The 20,389-nt window shown below is 38.5% G+C and overlaps 2 protein-coding genes across 4 annotated transcripts in view; one reads left to right on the plus strand and one right to left on the minus strand.

Moving 5' to 3' along the window:
- The window catches only part of LOC139692052 (5-hydroxytryptamine receptor-like), a 772,518-nt gene extending 761,594 nt beyond the window's left edge, over nucleotides 1-10,924 (plus strand). Inside the window, exons 6-7 of the mRNA XM_071590072.1 lie at nucleotides 7,080-7,189; nucleotides 8,425-10,924. Of these exons, the coding sequence (XP_071446173.1) occupies nucleotides 7,080-7,189; nucleotides 8,425-9,598 (1,284 nt within the window). The 3' untranslated portion in view covers nucleotides 9,599-10,924. The remainder of the gene's footprint in view (nucleotides 1-7,079; nucleotides 7,190-8,424) is intronic.
- Nucleotides 10,925-16,259: 5,335 nt separating this feature from the next.
- LOC139691979 (uncharacterized) overlaps nucleotides 16,260-20,389 on the minus strand; it is a 33,188-nt gene continuing 29,058 nt past the window's right edge. For all 3 annotated transcript variants that reach the window (XM_071589962.1, XM_071589961.1, XM_071589963.1), the window contains one exon: nucleotides 16,260-16,861. In XM_071589962.1, coding sequence (XP_071446063.1) covers nucleotides 16,808-16,861 — 54 coding nt within the window. In that variant the 3' untranslated portion in view covers nucleotides 16,260-16,807. The remainder of the gene's footprint in view (nucleotides 16,862-20,389) is intronic.

Genomic DNA, 20,389 nt, shown 5'->3' on the forward strand with positions numbered 1-20,389 from the left:
AATTCCGATAACCTTATAGCTGCTGTCACTTGTTAGCAATTTGGTTCGTTTTTTTCCAAAATAATCCACTTACTAGGGCCTAAGTGAATGTCAAGAATTTTAACTCTCCCGGGAAGATGGCTTATTTTCCTTGAGGAAAGTTGGGAGGGGGGGGGTTAGTGTGCGTTAGGCCTGGAGGTCGCAGGCAACATGTTTGCGGCTTCATGGGAGCTCTCAGGAAGTTCGATATGTCTGAGACACCGACGCTTCCTCCTTAGGATGATGAATGGATGGAACAGGGTGGTTCTGTGGAGCGATCAAAACTCATTAAGCTGTCATTCATAGCGTGGAAAGTTAACTCAATCATATTCTTAAGCCGTTTCCTAATATCAAAAATTTACTTTTCCTCTTCAGTAAAAACAAATTGTGTCCGTATTGCCTAATGTCTGCCCAGGGACCATCCACTTGGGTGACAATGGATAACGTGTTGATTTGAAGGTGCTACGGATAAAACGGGAATAATAATTTTGTAGTTGTGTTTCATGAGTTTTAACGAGTTAAAACTACTGTATAATTTTACGAACACCACTCTACTATTAATGAAACCGTTAAACAGTTATTATAGGTAATTTTTCAAAAATTGTATGACGTAAAATCTAAATTCGGTAAAAAAAACGTAAACCTTGAAAATAGTTTTGACCTTCTGATTGAAAAAATAACTTATGAATTTTTGATATCAAATTTCATTTCCATTTATTGACATCAAATGAGATGGTGACAACCGCTCCTTATTCCCTTGAATATTGCCAATATTTGTATTTGAAATGATGAACGTCCTTTCTATCAATAGACTCGGCCGCTAAGTACATATTTCCTTATTATTGGTAAATACGAGCTGATTATATAAAATACACATATTCACCCACTAAAATAAATGGTCCAATGGATTGTTTGATTAAAACTTCAAAAGCCTACGAGGCATTCACTATTTTAACCGCGGAAAGAGAGGATTACCTTTTTGGTCCTATCACCGTTTGAAGAGCTTAACGTTTGACTCTTTGTTAGAACTTCAAATAATTATTGCTCAAAATAGATTCAGAATCTCTGAATACTCATTCATTCAAATCTCATCTTCCTACTCCTTTTCTTCACCGCTCTTTCATCATATCTTCTCCACTCTTTCGTCATTTCTTAACCGTCTTCCCAATTACTTCTCCCCATATTACACAATTGAGGCGATTAATGTATTTCCAAGGATCCCGCACATTCCTTATTTCCCTCATTTTCGCCTTTTGTTTCGTCTTCCTAACATTTAGTTAGATGTATTGAGTTGAACTAAAGGGGGTTGGCATTAGCTCCTTTGTGACGATAATTAACAGACATATGAAGCCGTGATCCCATTTTAATGAGCATTTTGTGCAGAATAGCGCCAGTTTTATTTCTCACCCGTAACATTATTTTTATTGTGAACATGAATGAGATCAAAGAGGACTTTGGTGGTAAATACGTGGATATAACAAGGTCCGGGAGTAGGGGTCTCATTATTCTTAAGCCTACCATTTTAGGTAACTCATTTTCAAAAAGATAAACTGACATGCAATTAAATTCTTCGTGTCCAATTCTCAGGTCAAAGATTTAAATTTTCAAAATAAAATTTGGCAACAAATTTATTATACCCGATCGTGTTAATATTTTGTGTCTAATTTCTTTTTCTTTTAATGGGGAACCCTGTGCCTTGTTTCTAAATCCACCACTCGCGAGGAAAAAGATGTTGCAAACCCATGACTAATAATGCATACGAGTATGAAAACCGATGGATGCCATTTCCAAGGGTTTTATGGAAAATTGGAGCATGTCAGCTGTCTCCTTCCGCTCTGCCAGAGCGTAGCGAAGCAGCAGCGAGGAATGGTCGGATATAATTAATCGGGAAGGTTGAAAACGTCCACGTAGAGTTAATGACGCCTGCGGGGCGGCGGATGGCATTGGGAGCAGTCCACCGAGACCATCCTTTGAGCCATTTATTCTCTCTGACTCCAAGTTCGAGCGCGCCAGCCGGCCTGCCGTCAAGGGCGAGGCCGGAGGGTTAGGTTGAGCTCGGAGGTGAATACCGAGGTTCGCCTGGCTTCCCAGCAGCACAAATATTTGCTAAATGTTTAGGCAGTGAAATTTTCCTTGGTGAAGTTCGAAATGGAATCCGAATAGGAGCTATTAATTTTCGATATATTAACAAAATTCGCATCCAGCGTAAAGACATAATTAGCTTTGAATTGAGCTATGACGATTTAGCTGCATTCGTCATCGTAAGTCGAGTAATTTAAATCTCCCTTTTCAATAATAGCATCTTCCATTGTATACCATTATCCCCATAACTTCGACTACTATAAAACTTTGTTCAAATCTGGGACGTGGGCAAGGAATTAACGTCAGTTAAGCATATATCCCGCTCTGATGATTACATTTTTATCATGTTACGTATCTACTAAGAAAGACAATCCTGCATCTTTCACAAGAATCTAACTTTTGAAATTTTAGAACACAAATCTCTTTCTCTCTCAGCAACAACGACAATCCTGATAACTTTCTATCTAACAAGAACAATAATGAATATAAACATGATCCAAAAAATAATATATATATATATATATATATATACATATGTATATATATATATATATATATATATATATATATATATATATATATATATATATATATAAGGGTCGCGGTAGTCCAGGGGGTAGAGTGTTGGACCGGAGGGCCCCAGGTTCGATTCCCGGGCAAGGCAAACTGGGCACTTGCAGCTCGACCCAAGCTTTGTGATTTTTCGGGTACCAGATCTTCCTGTGAAACCATAACCGGCACAGGGCACGGCACTGCCCCCCCTATCCTGATGTGTGAATTTTACTGGGTGAACTCTGCCATCACCTACCAAACCGACCTTCGGGTTGATTACTGTGTTTATGGTTTATTTATATATATATATATATATATATATATATATATATATATATATATATATAATGGGCTGACACAACATAACACAAATAGAAAAGAATAGACACATATAAAAGAACACTTACACGGTAAATTGTTCGAGCTTTCGGCCCTCTCAGGGGCCTTCTTCAAGAGAGACTGAAAATATGCTATGGATCAGGAGAGGGGAAAGAGTTATGGGCGTGGAGGGGAGGTGTGGAGGGAATGCTGGGAGGGAAATTAAATATGGCGGTTAAGGGTGGGAATTTTAAAGGAACGGAAGGATAGTATGTAGGCGGATTCACGAGTTCTCACCTCTATGTTGGTAGCTGAATCAGGTAGGGATTCTAGGATGCTGAGGGAAAAACACTGGTCGAATGAAAGGTTGTGGGAATTGGCGTGTGAAGGGATAGGAAGAGAAGAGAGTGAGGCAGAATTACAGGAGTACCGGTGATTATTCATTCGGATGGATAAGGGGGTAATGCATTCACCTATGTAGAAGGAAGTGCAATGTTTGCATGATAAAAGATAAATAATATTTTTTGAGAGGTAATTAGCGTGGGAACGAGGTGGGGGGGCTATGAGGGGATGTAGGGAGAGGGGAGTAGGCATAATAAGAGGACAGGTTTTACATCGGGGGCGGTTGCAAGTTGGGGAAATATTGGGAAATTTGTCACGGGGGGGCGCCAAAGGGTTGGTGGATCTCAGAAGGTTTTTGAGATTGGCGGGTCGTCTGTATGCGATAGATGGGCATTGGGGTAGTAAGGATGAGGTCGCGTCATTGTCATGTAAAATTGGAAACAGTTCTTTAAGGAGGGTTTTCAGCCTGTGTGATCCGGGGTAATAGGTGGTGCAAAGGTTGAGTCCTGCGTCAGATGTGGGCTTGTTATTGTGTGGTGTGTGTGGTCGGGTGGAACGGTGGATTTTATTTCGTAGCAACTTTTCTGGGTAACCGCGTTTGAGGAGTGCAAGGTGTAGATTGGCAAGGTATTTGTTGAGAGAGGTTGTGGTGTTGCAAATTCGGTGTTCGCGGATAGAGAGAGAGTTAGGAATCGAGCGTTTCGTGTGTTGAGGATGACAGCTTGTGTGGTGTAGGTATTGCTGATGGTTAGTGGCTTTGATGTGTACTGAAGTAGTGAATTTGTTGTTTTGAAGTGAGATGTCTGTGTCAAGAAAGGTGATGGTGGAGTCTGAAATGGAAGAGGTGAATTTAACCGTGAAAGATGAATTTAAGGCGGATAAGAAGTTGTTGAGAGAGTCAGAGCCATGTGTCCAGAGAATAAAAATATCGTCTATGTAGCGGACCCAGAAAAGAGGTTGAAGGGGTTGCTGTGACAGGAAGGTCTCTTCGAGATGGCCCATGAAGAGATTGGCGTATGATGGTGCCATCCTCGTTCCCATCGCTGTGCCTTTTGTCTGTAGGTAAAAACAATTTTGGAAAGTGAATGCATTTTTTGTTAGGACGAAAGTGGCAAGATTGAGGAGAAATTCCGTTGAGGGGCGCTGGGGTAGGGGGCGCAGAGAAAGATAATGCCGGAGGGAGGATAAACCTTCTGCATGGGGAATAGAAGTGTAAAGTGAGGTAACGTCGATGGTGGCCATAAGTAGGTTGGGTGTGGAGGGAATAGAGACGGAATTTAGACGGTCGAGGAAGTGGTACGTGTCTTTCGTGAAGGAGGGCAAGGAGAGTACAAGTGGTTGTAGGTGGTGGTCAAGGAATGCGGAGATTCTTTCGGTGGGAGAATTGTAACTGGAAACTATAGGACGACAGGGGATGTTGGGTTTGTGTATTTTTGGGAGGAGATAAAACTGGGGTGTTCTGGGGTTTGGGGGTGAAAGTAGGGATATGTCTAGGGAGGTGAGGCCTTCTTCTGGTCCGGAGTGGAGGAGAAAAGACCGAATTTCGGTTTGGAAAGTTTGTGTTGGGTTTTTGGTTAGAGTGGTATAGGTGGATGTATCGTTCAGGTGAGCGAGGGCTTTGGAAATATAATCATTGGTGTTTAGAATTACAACAGAGGAGCCTTTATCGGCGGAGGTAACAACGATGTTAGGATTGGACTGTAGGGTTTTTAGGGCATGACGTTCGTTCATGGAGAGGTTATTTTTCGGTCTGAGATGTTTTCTGAAGGATTGATTGGAAACTTTTTCAAAAACAAAAATTGGAAAAAAGTTTCCAAAGTTCCAAAAGTTTCCGTGCCATCGAAACGTCACTACATATGTGACTGTCCTTTCTTTGTGTTTCTACGTTTTAAAAATCTGCATCTTTTTTTTACATATTTGTGCGTCGCCGAAGAGCGTTCCATATCGAAGATGAAGAATTATATATGTACAGGGTTGCACCCAAAAGTGGTAGGACTGATTTTTTTACAAGAATTTTATTGACGATATACATACATCGACTTAATTATCTTCAAAGTATGCTCTTGAGCTGCTACACACTTAGTATAACGTTGGTCCCATTCCCAGTACGCCCGCTGGAAATTTTCTTTGGGGATGCCTTTCATGACCCTCGTCGAAGCCTCTTGAACGGCCTTCATCGAGTCAAAACGTCGTCCCTTGAGCTGTCTTTTCATCAGGGGGAAGAAGAAGAAGTCCGATGGTGCCAGATCGGGAGAATAGGGTGGGTGCGGCAACGTGGCAACCCCGTATTTGGCTAGGAGCTGTCTGACGACGAGCGCGCCATGGCACGGTGCGTTGTTGAAGCACCCAGCAGTTTGCGATGGCCGGTCGGACTCTTTTCACGCGTTCTCGGAGGCGGGTGAGCACCTGCACGTAAAAGTTCGCATTCACAGTCTCCCCTGGTGGGACGAACTCCTTGTGAACCACTCCATGACGGTCGAAAAACACAATCAACATCAGTAACTTTTAGCATCTCCCGCAGTTTCTTTGGAACAATCAACATCGTTTTGATTTCTGATTTGCTCATGCGAGCCTTTTATGGACGTGGGGACGCGTAAGTGTGCCATTCCGCGGATTGTCTTTTCGTTTCGGGGTCATATTGAAAAACCCATGTTTCATCACCAGTTATCACATTGTCCAAACAATTTTTATCTCGGCGCAAATTGGCTAACACTTCTTTGGAAATGCGCACACGCGTTGCCTGTTGGTCGACACTCAGAATTTTCGGCACCATTTTGGCGCACACTTTGCGCATGGCCAAATCCTGTGAAATAATGCGTTGGACTTTGGATGCAGACAGACCCAACTGGTCCGTAATTTCTTCACTGGTTAATCGTCGGTCTGTGTTCAGCAGTGTCCTCACTCTGCCCACATTCGTGTCGGTTCTTGCCGTCGACGGCCGTCCGGAGCGCTGGTCGTCTTCAACGAGCTCCCTACCCTCTTTAAACAGTTGTGCCACACAAATACTGTGGAACGGCTTAAGGCAGTGTCCCCATAAGCCTGCTTGATCATATCGAGGGTCTCAGTTGCCGTCTTCCCGAGTTTCACACAAAACTTCACGGAATAACGTTGCTCTAAATTCAGATTCATTTCGTTTTTCGACGCGGACAAAAATCTTGCTTCACTAAAAACGGTGTCCTCACTCAACGACAGCCCGCAGGCGACTGAGGTTGTTGTCGGTGTGATGCTAAGAGCCCCCTCCACCTTACCCTGCCAGGCTCCGTTCTCCCCTGTTACTTCCCTCCACCGTTCCGTTCGCGCCAGAGAAAATCAGTCCCACCACTTTTGGGTGCGACTCTGTATATATGTTATATATATATATATATATATATATATATATATATATATATATATATATATATATACATACACACACATAAGCTAAGGGAAGCAAAATAATACATCAGATAGCTCAAACTATCTACGATTTCTAAACCTAACGACGACAGGCCAATCATTTTTTTATTTTTTTATCGTTATGTACCGGTTTTTATTAATGTTAACGACTAAATATATTAGGAATTTGCTTAAGGTAACTTTTAAAATACATAAATATGGAATTTATAGTGTATAATACATGCATGTGCATATCAAACTATGAACTATAAAATTTTGCTCTTTTAGGAGGTATTGAATGCCTGTGTTCATATTATAAAGGGTGCAATTTTCATTTTATTTCTACGGCCCAATTAAAATAAAATTTAAAGTCAACATTTCTCATTCCATAGATTAGCAAAGGCTGGATCTTGGGCCCAGAGCTTTGCGACATGTGGACATCAAGCGACGTGCTTTGCTGTACAGCTTCAATCTTGCATCTCGTTGCCATAGCAGTTGACAGGTAAGACACTCTACGCACGCCTTGTTTTCTTTTGAGGTTGATTAGCAAGATATCTAAATTTTAACTTGTCAACAGCGTACTTCCCACAGTGCATAGTAATTAGAATATAATCCTGCCTGGTCGAATCGATCTTTCAAGCGTTACCTCTCCAATACCGGAAAGCAAAAATATTTAAACCGCAAATATCATCAGGTGAGATATTTGTATAACATTTATTAAACCTTATTACGCAAGTTGATACATTTTTCATTTATTCTAAAGAATAAGTTCCATCTCTTTTCAATTATGTCCATTTATTCATAATTTACCAATGCGTTTCAAGATGCCATAACTTGTAAAATAATCCAAAAGTTATTTTTCAATAACATTTGTTTGCCCGGTAGAACTACTTTATTACGGAAAAAATATAGGAGTATGAATAAATTATTACTATTAAAACCAAATTGAATTTTGCGTTAGAGTGACTCTTCTACCAAAACTCTGACACAAATACGCAAAAAATACTTGTAATCAACAGTTTTTTGACCTATGAATCATTTGAGTACCACCTGTATATAAAATTGGAAACGAAAGTTTACTCCGTATGGCAGTACTTACTACTATTTATTATAGGAAGATCATGCACAAAATACCGAAGTTATTTTAACATAGTCATTTAAATTCTCACGAGTATTATATATATATATATATATATATATATATATATAATATTTAAAAATTAATCTCATATATATACACGTGAGAAAATATTTTTCAATTAGATATTTAACTCGTCAGACTTCAAATATTGACTTACATTTGAGACCTACATTTCAGATATTATGTTATTTTTCCAAGGTTAGTTGGACTGATATTAGCGTTACCCTTATAATTACTCCATTCTTGCCTGATTCTGTCACCATAATTGACAGAACATTAAAAGCAAAAAAAATATTTGTAATTAAAAGAGTTGCTGTAGCAAAATACCAGTAAAAAATGTGTTGCTGAGGGTCGCGCTTAAAACCAATAAATATAAGTTCTATTACGTTACAAAAGACTAAATTATCCTCGTGGAAAGCTGTCGGGTGACAGCTAAAACCCCTAAGCTTCAAAATGCTCTTAACTGTAGGAGGCAACTCCTTAGAAGCTTCAATGGAATTATTTTCGAAAAGGGAACCCTTTCAATCTCACATTCCGCAAAAAAATATGACATTCCAATCCTAAGTCAAATATTTCAATTTTTTGCATTTTTCCAGATATTGGGCTGTCACAAATGTAGACTACATTCACACGCGCAACAGCAACCGCATATGCGCAATGATAGCGGTCGTTTGGTCCGTGGCCCTGGTCGTCTCGTTAGCCCCACAGTTCGGCTGGAAGGACCCAGACTACTTGGACCGCATCAACGTGCAGAGGCGGTGTCTGGTGAGCCAGGACGTAGCGTACCAGATATTCGCGACGTGCTCTACGTTCTACGTGCCACTCCTCGTGATCCTCGTCCTCTACTGGAAGATCTTCCAGACGGCGAGGAAGAGGATCCGGCGGAGGACGGGCGGCGGGAACAAGGCCGCCGCAAAGAAGCTTCAGGACTCAGCTAACTCGGGAGCCTCCTCTTCGACGAGGAAGAAGGCGGCGGCGGCTGCGGCAGCCGTGGCCGCCGCTGCGGCCGCTGCCGCGGCCGAAGCCACCTCAACCTCGACCATCGGCTCGACCACCGGCCCCGGAGCGGCTGCGGTCGCTCTCAAGAGAGGAGAGGGCGCGGTCGGGGGCGAGGATGGCGCCGACGGGGAGGACGACGACGACGACGAGGAGGAGGACGAGGAGGAGGGCGGCGGCCTCAACCGGGATTCGGTGGCGCAGGAGACGACGGCCTTCACCATCACGTCCCCATCTTCGGTGACGGGGATCGAGAACCATGCGGTGGCGGCGACGGAGCTGGCGCCCTCGCCCGGCGGCGGCGCGAAGGCTGCCAACAATGGAGCGGCCAACTCGAGGCCGGCGGCGGTGCCGGGCCACACGGTCGTGAACCCGACGAGGGCGGACGGTGGTTCGGTGGTGCCTGCGACGCCGACGGGCGCTGCTCCCGGGGGCCCCCCTGCCATCAGGGACAGGGTGGAGAGGCGGGATAAGAAGGAGACGCTGGAGGCGAAGAGAGAGAGAAAGGCGGCCAAGACCCTGGCCATCATCACCGGTGCCTTCGTCGTGTGCTGGCTACCGTTCTTCATCATGGCCCTCCTGATGCCCTTATGCCTGTCCTGTGAGATAAACGAACACGTGGCCTCCTTGTTCCTGTGGCTGGGGTACTTCAACTCTACGCTCAACCCGGTGATCTACACAATTTTCAGCCCCGAATTCCGGAACGCTTTCAAGAGAATTCTGTGCGGAAGGGCTTCGGCACGTTCTAGCTACCGACCGCGAAAACTTAGGTGAAAGCTACGATGGCATTTTTTTACCAAAGAACAGTTAGAATAGGACAATTATACACAGATTGAGCAACTTGTTTTTAAAAGCTTTCATCGAAAGGGTTTTGGACGTATTTGAACAATTTTTAGATACCTGTACACACGATGCACGTCACGTGCGGATTACTCCGTACATTTTAATGTGAATGCATACATATTTGTGTATACACACCTGTTGATATATGCATTTATGTTTGCATATATGTGGGTTGACCCGAGTAATCGAAAATGAATTAAAATTTCGGCCTACTAATGATATAAATAATAAGTTGTGCTGTAATGTTTCCCCACCCATAACCCACATTCACTGTTAATCTGTTTCTTCCGCAACACAGTTAACCGAGGAATAAATGCATATAAGTATATATAATATATTTCATATTGCTTCCCAAAGATGTTTTGATGTCAGTGTAAAAAACGAATTAAAAGTTAAAAATCTGTTAATGTTTGTGAAGTTGAGTCGTAACTGAGAAGTTAGCAAAGCAGAAAATATTTCATAAGGAGAATATGAATTAAAAAGGGATGCCCAGAGTTTTTTGTGATCCTTAATGTGAGTATTAATATATCATGACTCTATGGAGTTTACAAAGGGTGTTCAGCATCCAAAACCTCACACCCCCTTCGTTACAATATGGCTATTGCCAATGAAAACATCTCAAAAATCTCTTCTGAAAACCAACAAGAATGGCCATCTCTTCTGTAGAACTTTCCTTCATAATTTTGTTTGACCAATTAAAGGCCGCCAAAGACCTTAATTGGTGCCAGATGTTGAAGCATGAAGAGAACATTTATGGACATATTAATGAAACCTAAACACCACAAATATTTCAATCAAATGTGACAAAGACTAAATTTTCAGTGTTGAAACATGAGAGATAAAATGTACATAGTCATAATGATATCTATGCCAACAATTATATGGACTTGTGAATAACCCATGCCCAAATCGTTAACCAAAGAAATAAGCAGAATGTGTTATAAATTGTAGCAGAGATTGTTTTTTGTGAGTATACACATATTGTACGTATGTTGATTCAGAAGCTGCTCTTACAAACCCCACCCACATGTCCTTACCCTCCTCTTCCTGCCAATGTCACCCACTCTAGTATCATGTGGGAGTTTGTGAGTGTGTATATAAACATAAAGCCTACTTGTATGCAAATAAATATATATATATATGAAAAATATAAAGAGTGAGATGTAAGCTATTGTTATGTAAATGCATGATAATATCTGAAAATATATTAAATTCAATATTTCCTCAGTTTATTTATGCCAAGGAAAAGAATTCAAATATTTTCTAGACACCCTCCATATAGCCATAGACAAATAAAGAAAATGTTGGAATATTTACATAGATCTTCATTTACTAAATACCTATGCCCATTTTGGTGCAAAATGCCATTTTTCGAATAAAAAACAATACATCACCATTGCAACAAAAATGTTCTATCTATGAAAATCTCATTGATATGCTTGAAACTGATTTTAAAGATGTGAGTTAACATCATCTCACATTGATCCCTACGATATGGGGAACTTTCCCATAGTTGCAGAGAAGCTTCCTATCCTTATACCAACAGTGATTTGGAAATGATTGTTGCCCAGAAAGTCACACACCTTGGGTAAAATTAAGGGTATCCAAAATCATTCCATATTTTAGATCCTAGAACCCTCCGCTAACTATTCACATATGTAAGCTGACTAAATTTGTTAATTACAAGATTGTAATTTAATAATCACAAATCAAATGCAATCATTGATCGTTACATGTGGTCCTTCCCTTCCAAAGGCATTCCTCAAAGGATGAAACCTCTAATCATTGTCCTTGATGTAGAATTGCAACTATGGAAACCTCACCTCTCCAGCAGTTACTAGATATCTGTTGAATTGGATAGTAATTGCTATGGTTCTTTTGGGCTTATTGACTAGCATCCACATTTTAAATGACATTTAGGTAGCCAGATATAATAAAAGATGTAAAAGGTGATCAATGTACTGTCATTTTATAAGAGTCAATTCAATTGGATGGTAGGCAATATCTGTACATTCAGGCAAACTGATGCACATTATTGAACACTTGTAAACAGGAACTCACCCACTTTTCCTTACACTCTGAGCCAAATACCAAATACCTATGCATCATGAATTTTGTTTCTTTGGCATTCTTTTTAGTATGTATCACAATTATTTCCTGAATAACTGGCTTTGGTTTGCTATTCCTGAAATGTGAAAAACTCATTCAGGAGAAGGTTTGAGTCATTATAATTTGAAATAAACTACTTGATTTTAATATGGAATAAATAATTATTTATTACTTTTAAGAGCTGATTAAATCAATGAAGTGCCAAATAAAATGGCATGTTTTTCCACATTGGTAATTCTCACATTTAAATTTGATAATAGACTTCCAATTTATTTGTCAATTTATCGACAGTAAGTCATGATCAATGCAAAACTATACTCCTTCTGCAAACCATTTTCAGCTTAATAAACATCCAATTTTATTTACTATAGCAATTTATTGTGGTTCAGTTGTAAAACCTTTTTCCTCTTCTTCCTTTTCAAAAGAATACCTAAAGAATCAATCCAAATGGACTCAAAATTAATGTTATCAGTTGTGAATACGCTTGGTCACTATTGGACCTTCCAAAGTATCTAGGTTTCATTCAATGCACCTTCATATTCAACAAATTAATTTCACACTTGTACAGTACATCAACGTAATGCAAAATGAATGTTCTATTCACATATTTTCATTTCTAGCTTTAAATTTACTCATTTTTATCTATGATGGTAGAATATGAAAAATTCTGGTTTGTGCCTTATATAGGTAGTTATCATAATTCAATAGAGGTCTTGGCACTATTTATTTTAGGGGCATACAATGCCAAATACATTTCAAACTACCACTAGATTGACTGGATGAAGTAAAAAGTATTTATCTCTGAGGAAATAGTTCAGATAAAATCTTAACATTCAGGATATCAATTGTAAGTTACTTGGCAGCAGCAAGCTAAAAAGGTAAGCTCTTCGATATACTATGAAGAGAATGTACTCGCATTTTGCCGCAGAATATTGAATTGAAATTGATTGCAATTTAACTGAAAATTCAATAAAAAAGGTAAGTAATTTGGAAGCATAAAAGTAAGTAAAACTTGTCAATTATTGCTCTCAATCAGTTTATCAGTTACAAGAAAAGATATTCCATGAAAATGAGTATGAAAAAATTTATCAATGTAAGTTCCTAGATAGAAATTCAAATTTAGAAATTGATGAAAATGTCATTTGGAACCAGGTAAGAAAATTCATTAAATACTTTCTAATGTGTGACTATTAGATGGAAGATTTTCCCAGCATTATCAATTAATCGCGACAATTTTTTTTAAATCTTAGAACAAAAGATTGGCTGAAATCTATATATTTCAATGAAAAAAATGCGCCTGATTAGTTAGATAGGGAAATATGTTTAAGTGTGATTCTTTCACATGATGAGAAGATATTTTAAACGAAAGACCTTCAAAAACACATTTTCACATTTATCAAGTTCTGCACAAGTTATCACAAAGAAGAAAATCCTATAGCCAATGAAAATAATGAAGAAGAAATTTCTCTTCTTCATTATTTTCATCTCTCGCTCAAATTTAACTTATTTTATATTATTTCTCAATGTGCAGTGTAAATGTGGTCCAAGTTTCATTGATTAGGTTAAAGCATAGAGCCAGCGTAAGCCATTGCGATTCAAAGCATGCTCAGTTTGCGTGGCATCCAATGAAATTTTGAATATTTCTAATAGTTCTGTTAACGTTATCGGAGGATCTTCACTTAGATTGGCAAGAATAGTGCTAAATATTACTTTCTTAAGGGCAGTGATTGGAACTTTGCGTGCTGAACATTTTCCAGCTTCAACGATAGCCACTGACGTAAAAGTCAAATCAATTAAACATACACCTCGTATGCATTACATGTAAAGCTAGTAATATGAAATAGCATTTATTTAATGAACTTTAAATAATGCGAATTGATAATGTATGATCACCTCTTATTAAACAAGTCTCATGAATAAGCTAGGATCAATTGAAGCTTAAATATCACGCAACATGTTACCACTACCAACAGGATATTTGGATGAAAAATTTGGGGTTTGTTAAACTTTTTTTTTAAATATTGCCCTAGTTGCTCCTAGCACTACCTCTGTCACAAGCCCCTTAAAACTGTGCAGAACTTACAATAGAGGGTATGGAGCTATTGGCTGTTGAACAAGTTGTCACAAGGAAGAAAATCCTATAGCCAATGAAAATAATGAAGAAGAACTCCAATACCGGTATTTCGGTCGCCAGGTGACCATCTACGGGGAGCGAATCGAATGGGAACTTGAACTTGGAAGAAGACTATGCACCAGGCACTGTCCAAAGTCAAGTGGGTGTTCAGGTCGGGTGTGGGGGGGGGGTGAGGTATATATACCTGGAGGGGCCAGGGGGGAGGGGTTAAGTGACGGTCGGTAGGTGGGGGGGAGTTTGTTGAGGTCACGTGGGAAGGGGTGGGGGAAGAGTGGTGGCTAATAGGAGGGGGCTACTTATTTTTGAATTGACTAACGAAGTTCAAAGGTGAACTGTTGATGATGCCTGGTTCATTGTTCATAAGTTTATTCTTGTTCAAGCGAATGTGTAATGTGTACGCTCGGGAAGAGTTGTTCCACGTCAAAAGAGACAAGAATCTCATGAGGCTGGAGGCGCACTCCAAACGACTTAACATTATTAAAACCGATACAACACTGTAAACTCGATGCATGTGAGGCTAAATTAGGATAGTAAGGTTTATATTATAAAAACTGTAAAGAAATAGGCTTTAATTACTGAAATCAAGTGATTATTAGATTAGCATGGCATTCGTCACCAGGTAGGTAGGTTTGTTCGCCAACGATCAGAATAGAATTTAGAACCACCGTAGCTTCCATGAAATAATCATCCACATTTTATATTTGCTAATTTTCAAGCAACTTTGATCACATCTCAAATATATACAGACGAATTAAGATTTAGGGAGCTTTGGAGAAGGAATTTTTGATGGAAGTAAACATTGCATCAGCGGATATCATAGTGCCAACCAGTTTTGACGGACCAAAAATTCATTAGACCGTCCCGTTTCCATCGCCCGAGAAATACTGCATTTGAAAGACGGACGTGTATGGAAGAAAAAGTGAGGAGAAGAACCAATCGAATGACCGTCGAATGAAGTGACGTTTCACTTTTAATGACATTATGCACATGCATGGGCATATCCATTAAACTCCCTATACATAGAGGTGCGATTGTTGGCAGCCACGATTCCTGGCAGCGAACATTATGTACCGGATATCGAACCTAAATTACATCCATTACCCATTAATTTGGGTACCCATTAATTTAGCAAAACGTACCTCCGGGAATGGAGATCTTGGTAAAACTCAATAATTATTTTACAATGAGAAAGAGCCGATTGGGCGGCAATAGATCAATACTGGATTTTGGTAATCATTATTCGCACTCCTTTCACTCCACGATTCTATAAAAGAGGCAGCACCAAAAAATGACTGAATGCTCGCAGAAAAGTTTCAGTTTCATTTTCAGTGGAAAGAAAGTTAGTTACACGAATATTTGTGAAAGTAAAGTGATCAGGATACAATGCATCTAAGAAAATTACACTAAAATTTTATTCACATCTCAATGAACTTGGTCTTATCCAGATTTCACAAAAACATTCGGATATCCGATCGACGTCATGCACGCAAGTACGTAACAATACCGCGAATGTCCGCTCGGAGACAGAGCGTCCCCTTTGCCACAGAGAGAGATGCTGGAACTAAGGAATGGATACGAACCCGATTACACGTCGAGTAACCCACACGGTGTTCTGTCTAAACAGGTCGACTCAAAGGAAATCAGTCAGTCAGGCGCCACCTCTTCCTCAACCGTCGCTGGAATGTGCACACGCCATGATGGTTGAGGCCTCCTCTTCCGGTACGCCTTCCTCCAGGAATTCCCTCCCTCAGACTGGACCTTGTTCATCAGATCCATCGAAGGTGAGAAGTGACCGCAAAGAGCCCGCTCCGGTCTGCGCTCATACCGTCGTTTCACTTCCAGGGATTGGAAGTTGAGTGGGTAACTCCCGGCGTCGTGGCCCATTTCATTGGGCGATTGCGGTACACCTCACTCAAGCCTCGTGATCTGTCGTCACTGGGCTCTCACTCATCGACTCACACGCGGTTGGTTAGACTTCATCGAATCGGCATGATCAGACGATATCACACCCAGTATGGAAATTTCCCAAAATAATTACATCTTCACACAATCTCAAGTTTCATGAAGCCTTAGAGCGTAAAGCCTTCATTCATTGGCAGCCTAGAAGTCCTTTTGTGTTTTCAAATTTCTGCAGTATTAGCTCAACTTGGAGAGAAGAGACTTAATCGATAATTGCTGAGACTGTCTAGAGTATACATTATACATCAAAAACTTACTTCCACTCTTACCAATTGAAATTGAATTTTGATAGGCAGTACAATTTATCACATGGACTGGATAAATTAATTTTTTTAACAGTATTTCCCATTGCAATGACAATTGCTCAGATAATAAACACTTGCATTATTTTATATAATATAATTTTATTCAATGAAGTCATCAAATACAATTTTTTTAAATCATATTTCTGAAACAAGGCCAAAACCAGAAAACAGTAAAATCAACTATAGAAAACCTCAATTCCAGGCTTCAAGAGCTGGTACCGCTCCTGCATTCTGAGTTCACCAATTCATGATCCAATGCTGATTCCAAAACAGAGACAATCCAAATCTCTCAATTCAATGGGTTTTAGCTTCACTGATGGGTATGATCTTCAACTAATTTCTTATACAATGGAAGTATTCCAATTACTTCAATGATTTATTACCATTCTTAAAAATTTCATATAAAATTAGCAAATTATTATCACAAAAATGTGTCTCTTTCATATATACAATTCAGCAATATCAGTATCTGATGAATACTGAGTTATTGCTCATAAATATATCACATTGTAATTAAAAAAGGCTTTTTAATTCACTAGGTATTGCATGACAATACCTCAAACAATGCTGCTTCAGCAAATAGTCTATTTAGTTATTCAAGTTTTTTTGACATCAGCAATCAGTTTTGCCATGCTAGCCAACTGTGGTTTTTGTTCTTGCTGGAAACAACTCCTTGTAGTTTGGTGGCTGAAAAAATTGGTGCTCATTGAGTTACTACTAAGAATGAAGATTGTAATCAAATATGTTAAATAGAACAAATATGTATTGATTTTTCATCATCAAACAGGGCATCAAAATCACTGAATTAATATTCTTTAAAATAGGATATGTATTACTAACTATATTCTTTTCATTAATAGCCTTAAAGAAAAATATTTCAGTATTAATCAAAGGTCATCCTTTGCCACACAGTCATAAGATTACTCATATATTAGTAAATGTATTTGGCCATCAAGTGATCATCTAAATGTGGTAATTACAAGAAACTGCAGGAGATACCATGACAGGGTCATCCACTACAGCACTTGGCCGGTCATTGAAGGATCTGGGTTTGAAACCCAGTCAACACGAATTATTTGTACACTCTGAAATTTTTGGATTGTAACTTAGGTAAGTGTTTTAGGCAAAGAGGTGTTAGCTCCAAACAAGAGTTGTATGCCTAAGCAAGACCCCAAGTTAACAAGAGTCCAGTGTAGGAGAGTTAAACATCTTGGCTTAGTAGTATCACTTTTAATCATCAATTTTCAGTCAATACTTAGTCTACACCAATATTTTAGCATAATTTAACATTTGGATATTCTTTTTTGTGAAGGAACAAACTTTAAATGAACTAGGAAACCAATTACACTATTCATCATTGACTATCTCACTATCTCTTTTCAGGATCCAACCTGTATCCCATTGTTTCATTAGTAATGACTGCAGGATTTCAAAATAATACTACCTGACTGTAATCTTTAGATCTTCCCTATCCCATGGTCTGGTCATCTGAATGAGGTGATGACTTACAAATTCCATGGAAGATATTTTGATTAAAGTAACTAGATCCCTTGTGAATGTGGTGGGGAAATGTGAACTGTGAATGATATTTCACCATGAATATAAAAATCTATTTAGTTACTACAGGTAAGATTTCTCATTAGAACCATTAAAATTAGTCATTAAAGACACATTTGAATGTTGCTGAATTAAGTTTCACATGATAAGGCTGCCAAAGTATTGGGTGAATATTTTAATACAAATGAAATGCTGATAAATATTATCAGCATTCTTTTAATTTCCAAGGAATATTTGGTGTATTTAACAGATATATTTGTAATAGGCATGAATCTTCCAAGTAGATTTTCAATAATGGGTTCTTAGACAGTGTTGGAATGAAAGGGAGAAATTAGATAATGAGGATACATCAATGTTATCATAGATCTGGTTAGATTCGACTGGCAGATCTGGCAAAATCACTTGAGAAGATGAAATTTTCTCACTAACCATGGAATTCTAATTTAAGTGTTAGTTTTATTTATACCTAAAGGCCACTGGTCAATACCTGATTCCGTCAAGAATCAATGGTAATCAAAGTTAAAGTTAATAACAGGTTTGTCAGTCAGTAACATGGGAAAAAAGTACATAAGATGTTAATGCATGGGGAAATTCTCTCTACCCATGGGAGAGGCATTAGTGTCCATATAAAACTTACCAACTTTGATGCACAGATAAAATACCTCATTTTCCATAGTGTACTATGACTTGCTGTTAATTACATACTTAGTAGATGTGTCATATGAACAAATCAAGTGAAGTAAACATATGAGTATCATTTGCAGATGAATGAAATTAATTTTCATTGTGAACTTGCACTTTATAGGTAGATTAGATCTCTCTGGTAAAACACAAATAAGATATATAGGTTATACCATAAATAGGTTTGAATATTCCAACAATTGTGCATCCATGATTACAGCCATTTCAAGGTGACTACTGATTCCTCACTTTAATGATTTTTATCAAAGCTTATGGCATCTAGCATCCCTCTTCTACACATTTCACATTTACCCATGATTGCATGCTTGAAGAAGGGCACACAAGGTTGAGGATATAACCAACTTCTGGCCTTTTCATCAGAATGAAATATAATTTAATAATTGCATTTTAATGTACTTAGTTGCACATATCTATTGGGTAATCTACCGGTTAAGGTAGGTTTTAGGATGGATACAACTACTAAATAAATATTTTGTGACTCCTAATACAACACAAAATCCAGTATCCTACTATACTTCAGATCCCTCTTAATCTCTGAGTACTTTCTTCCTCCATTCATCCCGTCCAACATCCCTATCCTGTTCCTGCCCTTTCCTCATTTGCCTAGCATTCTCCCCTCTATTACAGTTTTCAACATTTCACTGCCAGTCAATACCCCCTTCATCCACTTACTTAGAAGCATATGCTGATATATTATCAATATGGATTATATGTCTGTTCAGTACAGGTATACATTGGAAAAGTATATAAATGTGTAAACCAATGACATGATCTCTTACTACCTATATCCCACTTGAGCTAAATAGAATGTTACATCACCAAGATGTCTTATTAAAATCTGGTTCCTCCCACTGGCCCTCTTCGTCACCTGAAAGGATTAACTTAGAGATAGATAGATTCCTTAATTTCCACAAAACAAAAATGAACTATGAACTTCATTGGCAAGTTTCTATGGATATAAAATAGCCACTGTCATGCAGTAATGGTATGAAAAATAATATTATCAAGGGTCTATGTACAGATAAGGTGAATTCTTGCTTTCCTGTCAATTTGCTAATTATGCCATCACTATATATTGTATGGAAAATATTTGACATTCCTCTGATGGGATAAAGAATCCATAAATTTTACATGCAAAACAAAAATGAAAGGTAATATATATTTGTGTCCAAACAGGTATACTTCTGTTATTAATTGCTTTCATAAGGACAGATTATATTGTTCCCTCCTATACTTTTCTTGGCCATTCTCCATTTAGCACACTCAATTTAACAAGGTCAAAGTTAGCTACATTTTTATGGATTAAATGTCTTTTCTTTTCAAAATACTTATTAATAACACATTAAGTATTGACCAGATATAGGAAGTGTAAGTTTTATTTAACAAAATGCCAAAGAAAACTTCATTTACATTATGTTGATCACCATAAAGATTTTAAGGGTTGATATCATCCTTAAAACTTGCATAAAAATCCACCTGTGGATTTAAATTGAAATAATTCAAGGGAATAACTCAGCCTTTTCTCATTATTTAAAAAATTTTTCAATAAAAATCAAAGTAAAACTAAAACACTACTGAAAATATATTTTTTTCAAAATTAAATCACTTCATTAATCAATCGCCAACTTCAGAGTTCCTGTAACCCATATAATAATTTATTGTGATGGTAAATAAAATAAAAACCTGGTCCTCAGCTTATTTTCTGCAGAGTGAGATTACAATGATCATAACCTTCATCCGTCTGTTTGCATGGAAGTATTTCCCTCAACTTTACTTTCTTCTGATGCCATAGTTGAGGTCATGCAACAATGCTCAAGGTTTTCAAAACATCAGCATTATTAATATCTTGTAATAAAATTAGGTTCCTGAAAACTGCATCAATTTCTTTCAATAGATAAAAAATTTCAACAACCCATGGAACCTTAGAGGCATTGTGATTTTGAATGAGTGTTCAAG

Source organism: Hetaerina americana, unplaced genomic scaffold (genome assembly GCF_022747635.1).
Source record: "Hetaerina americana unplaced genomic scaffold, ioHetAmer1.1.p SCAF_4, whole genome shotgun sequence".
NCBI lineage: Eukaryota > Metazoa > Arthropoda > Insecta > Odonata > Calopterygidae > Hetaerina > Hetaerina americana.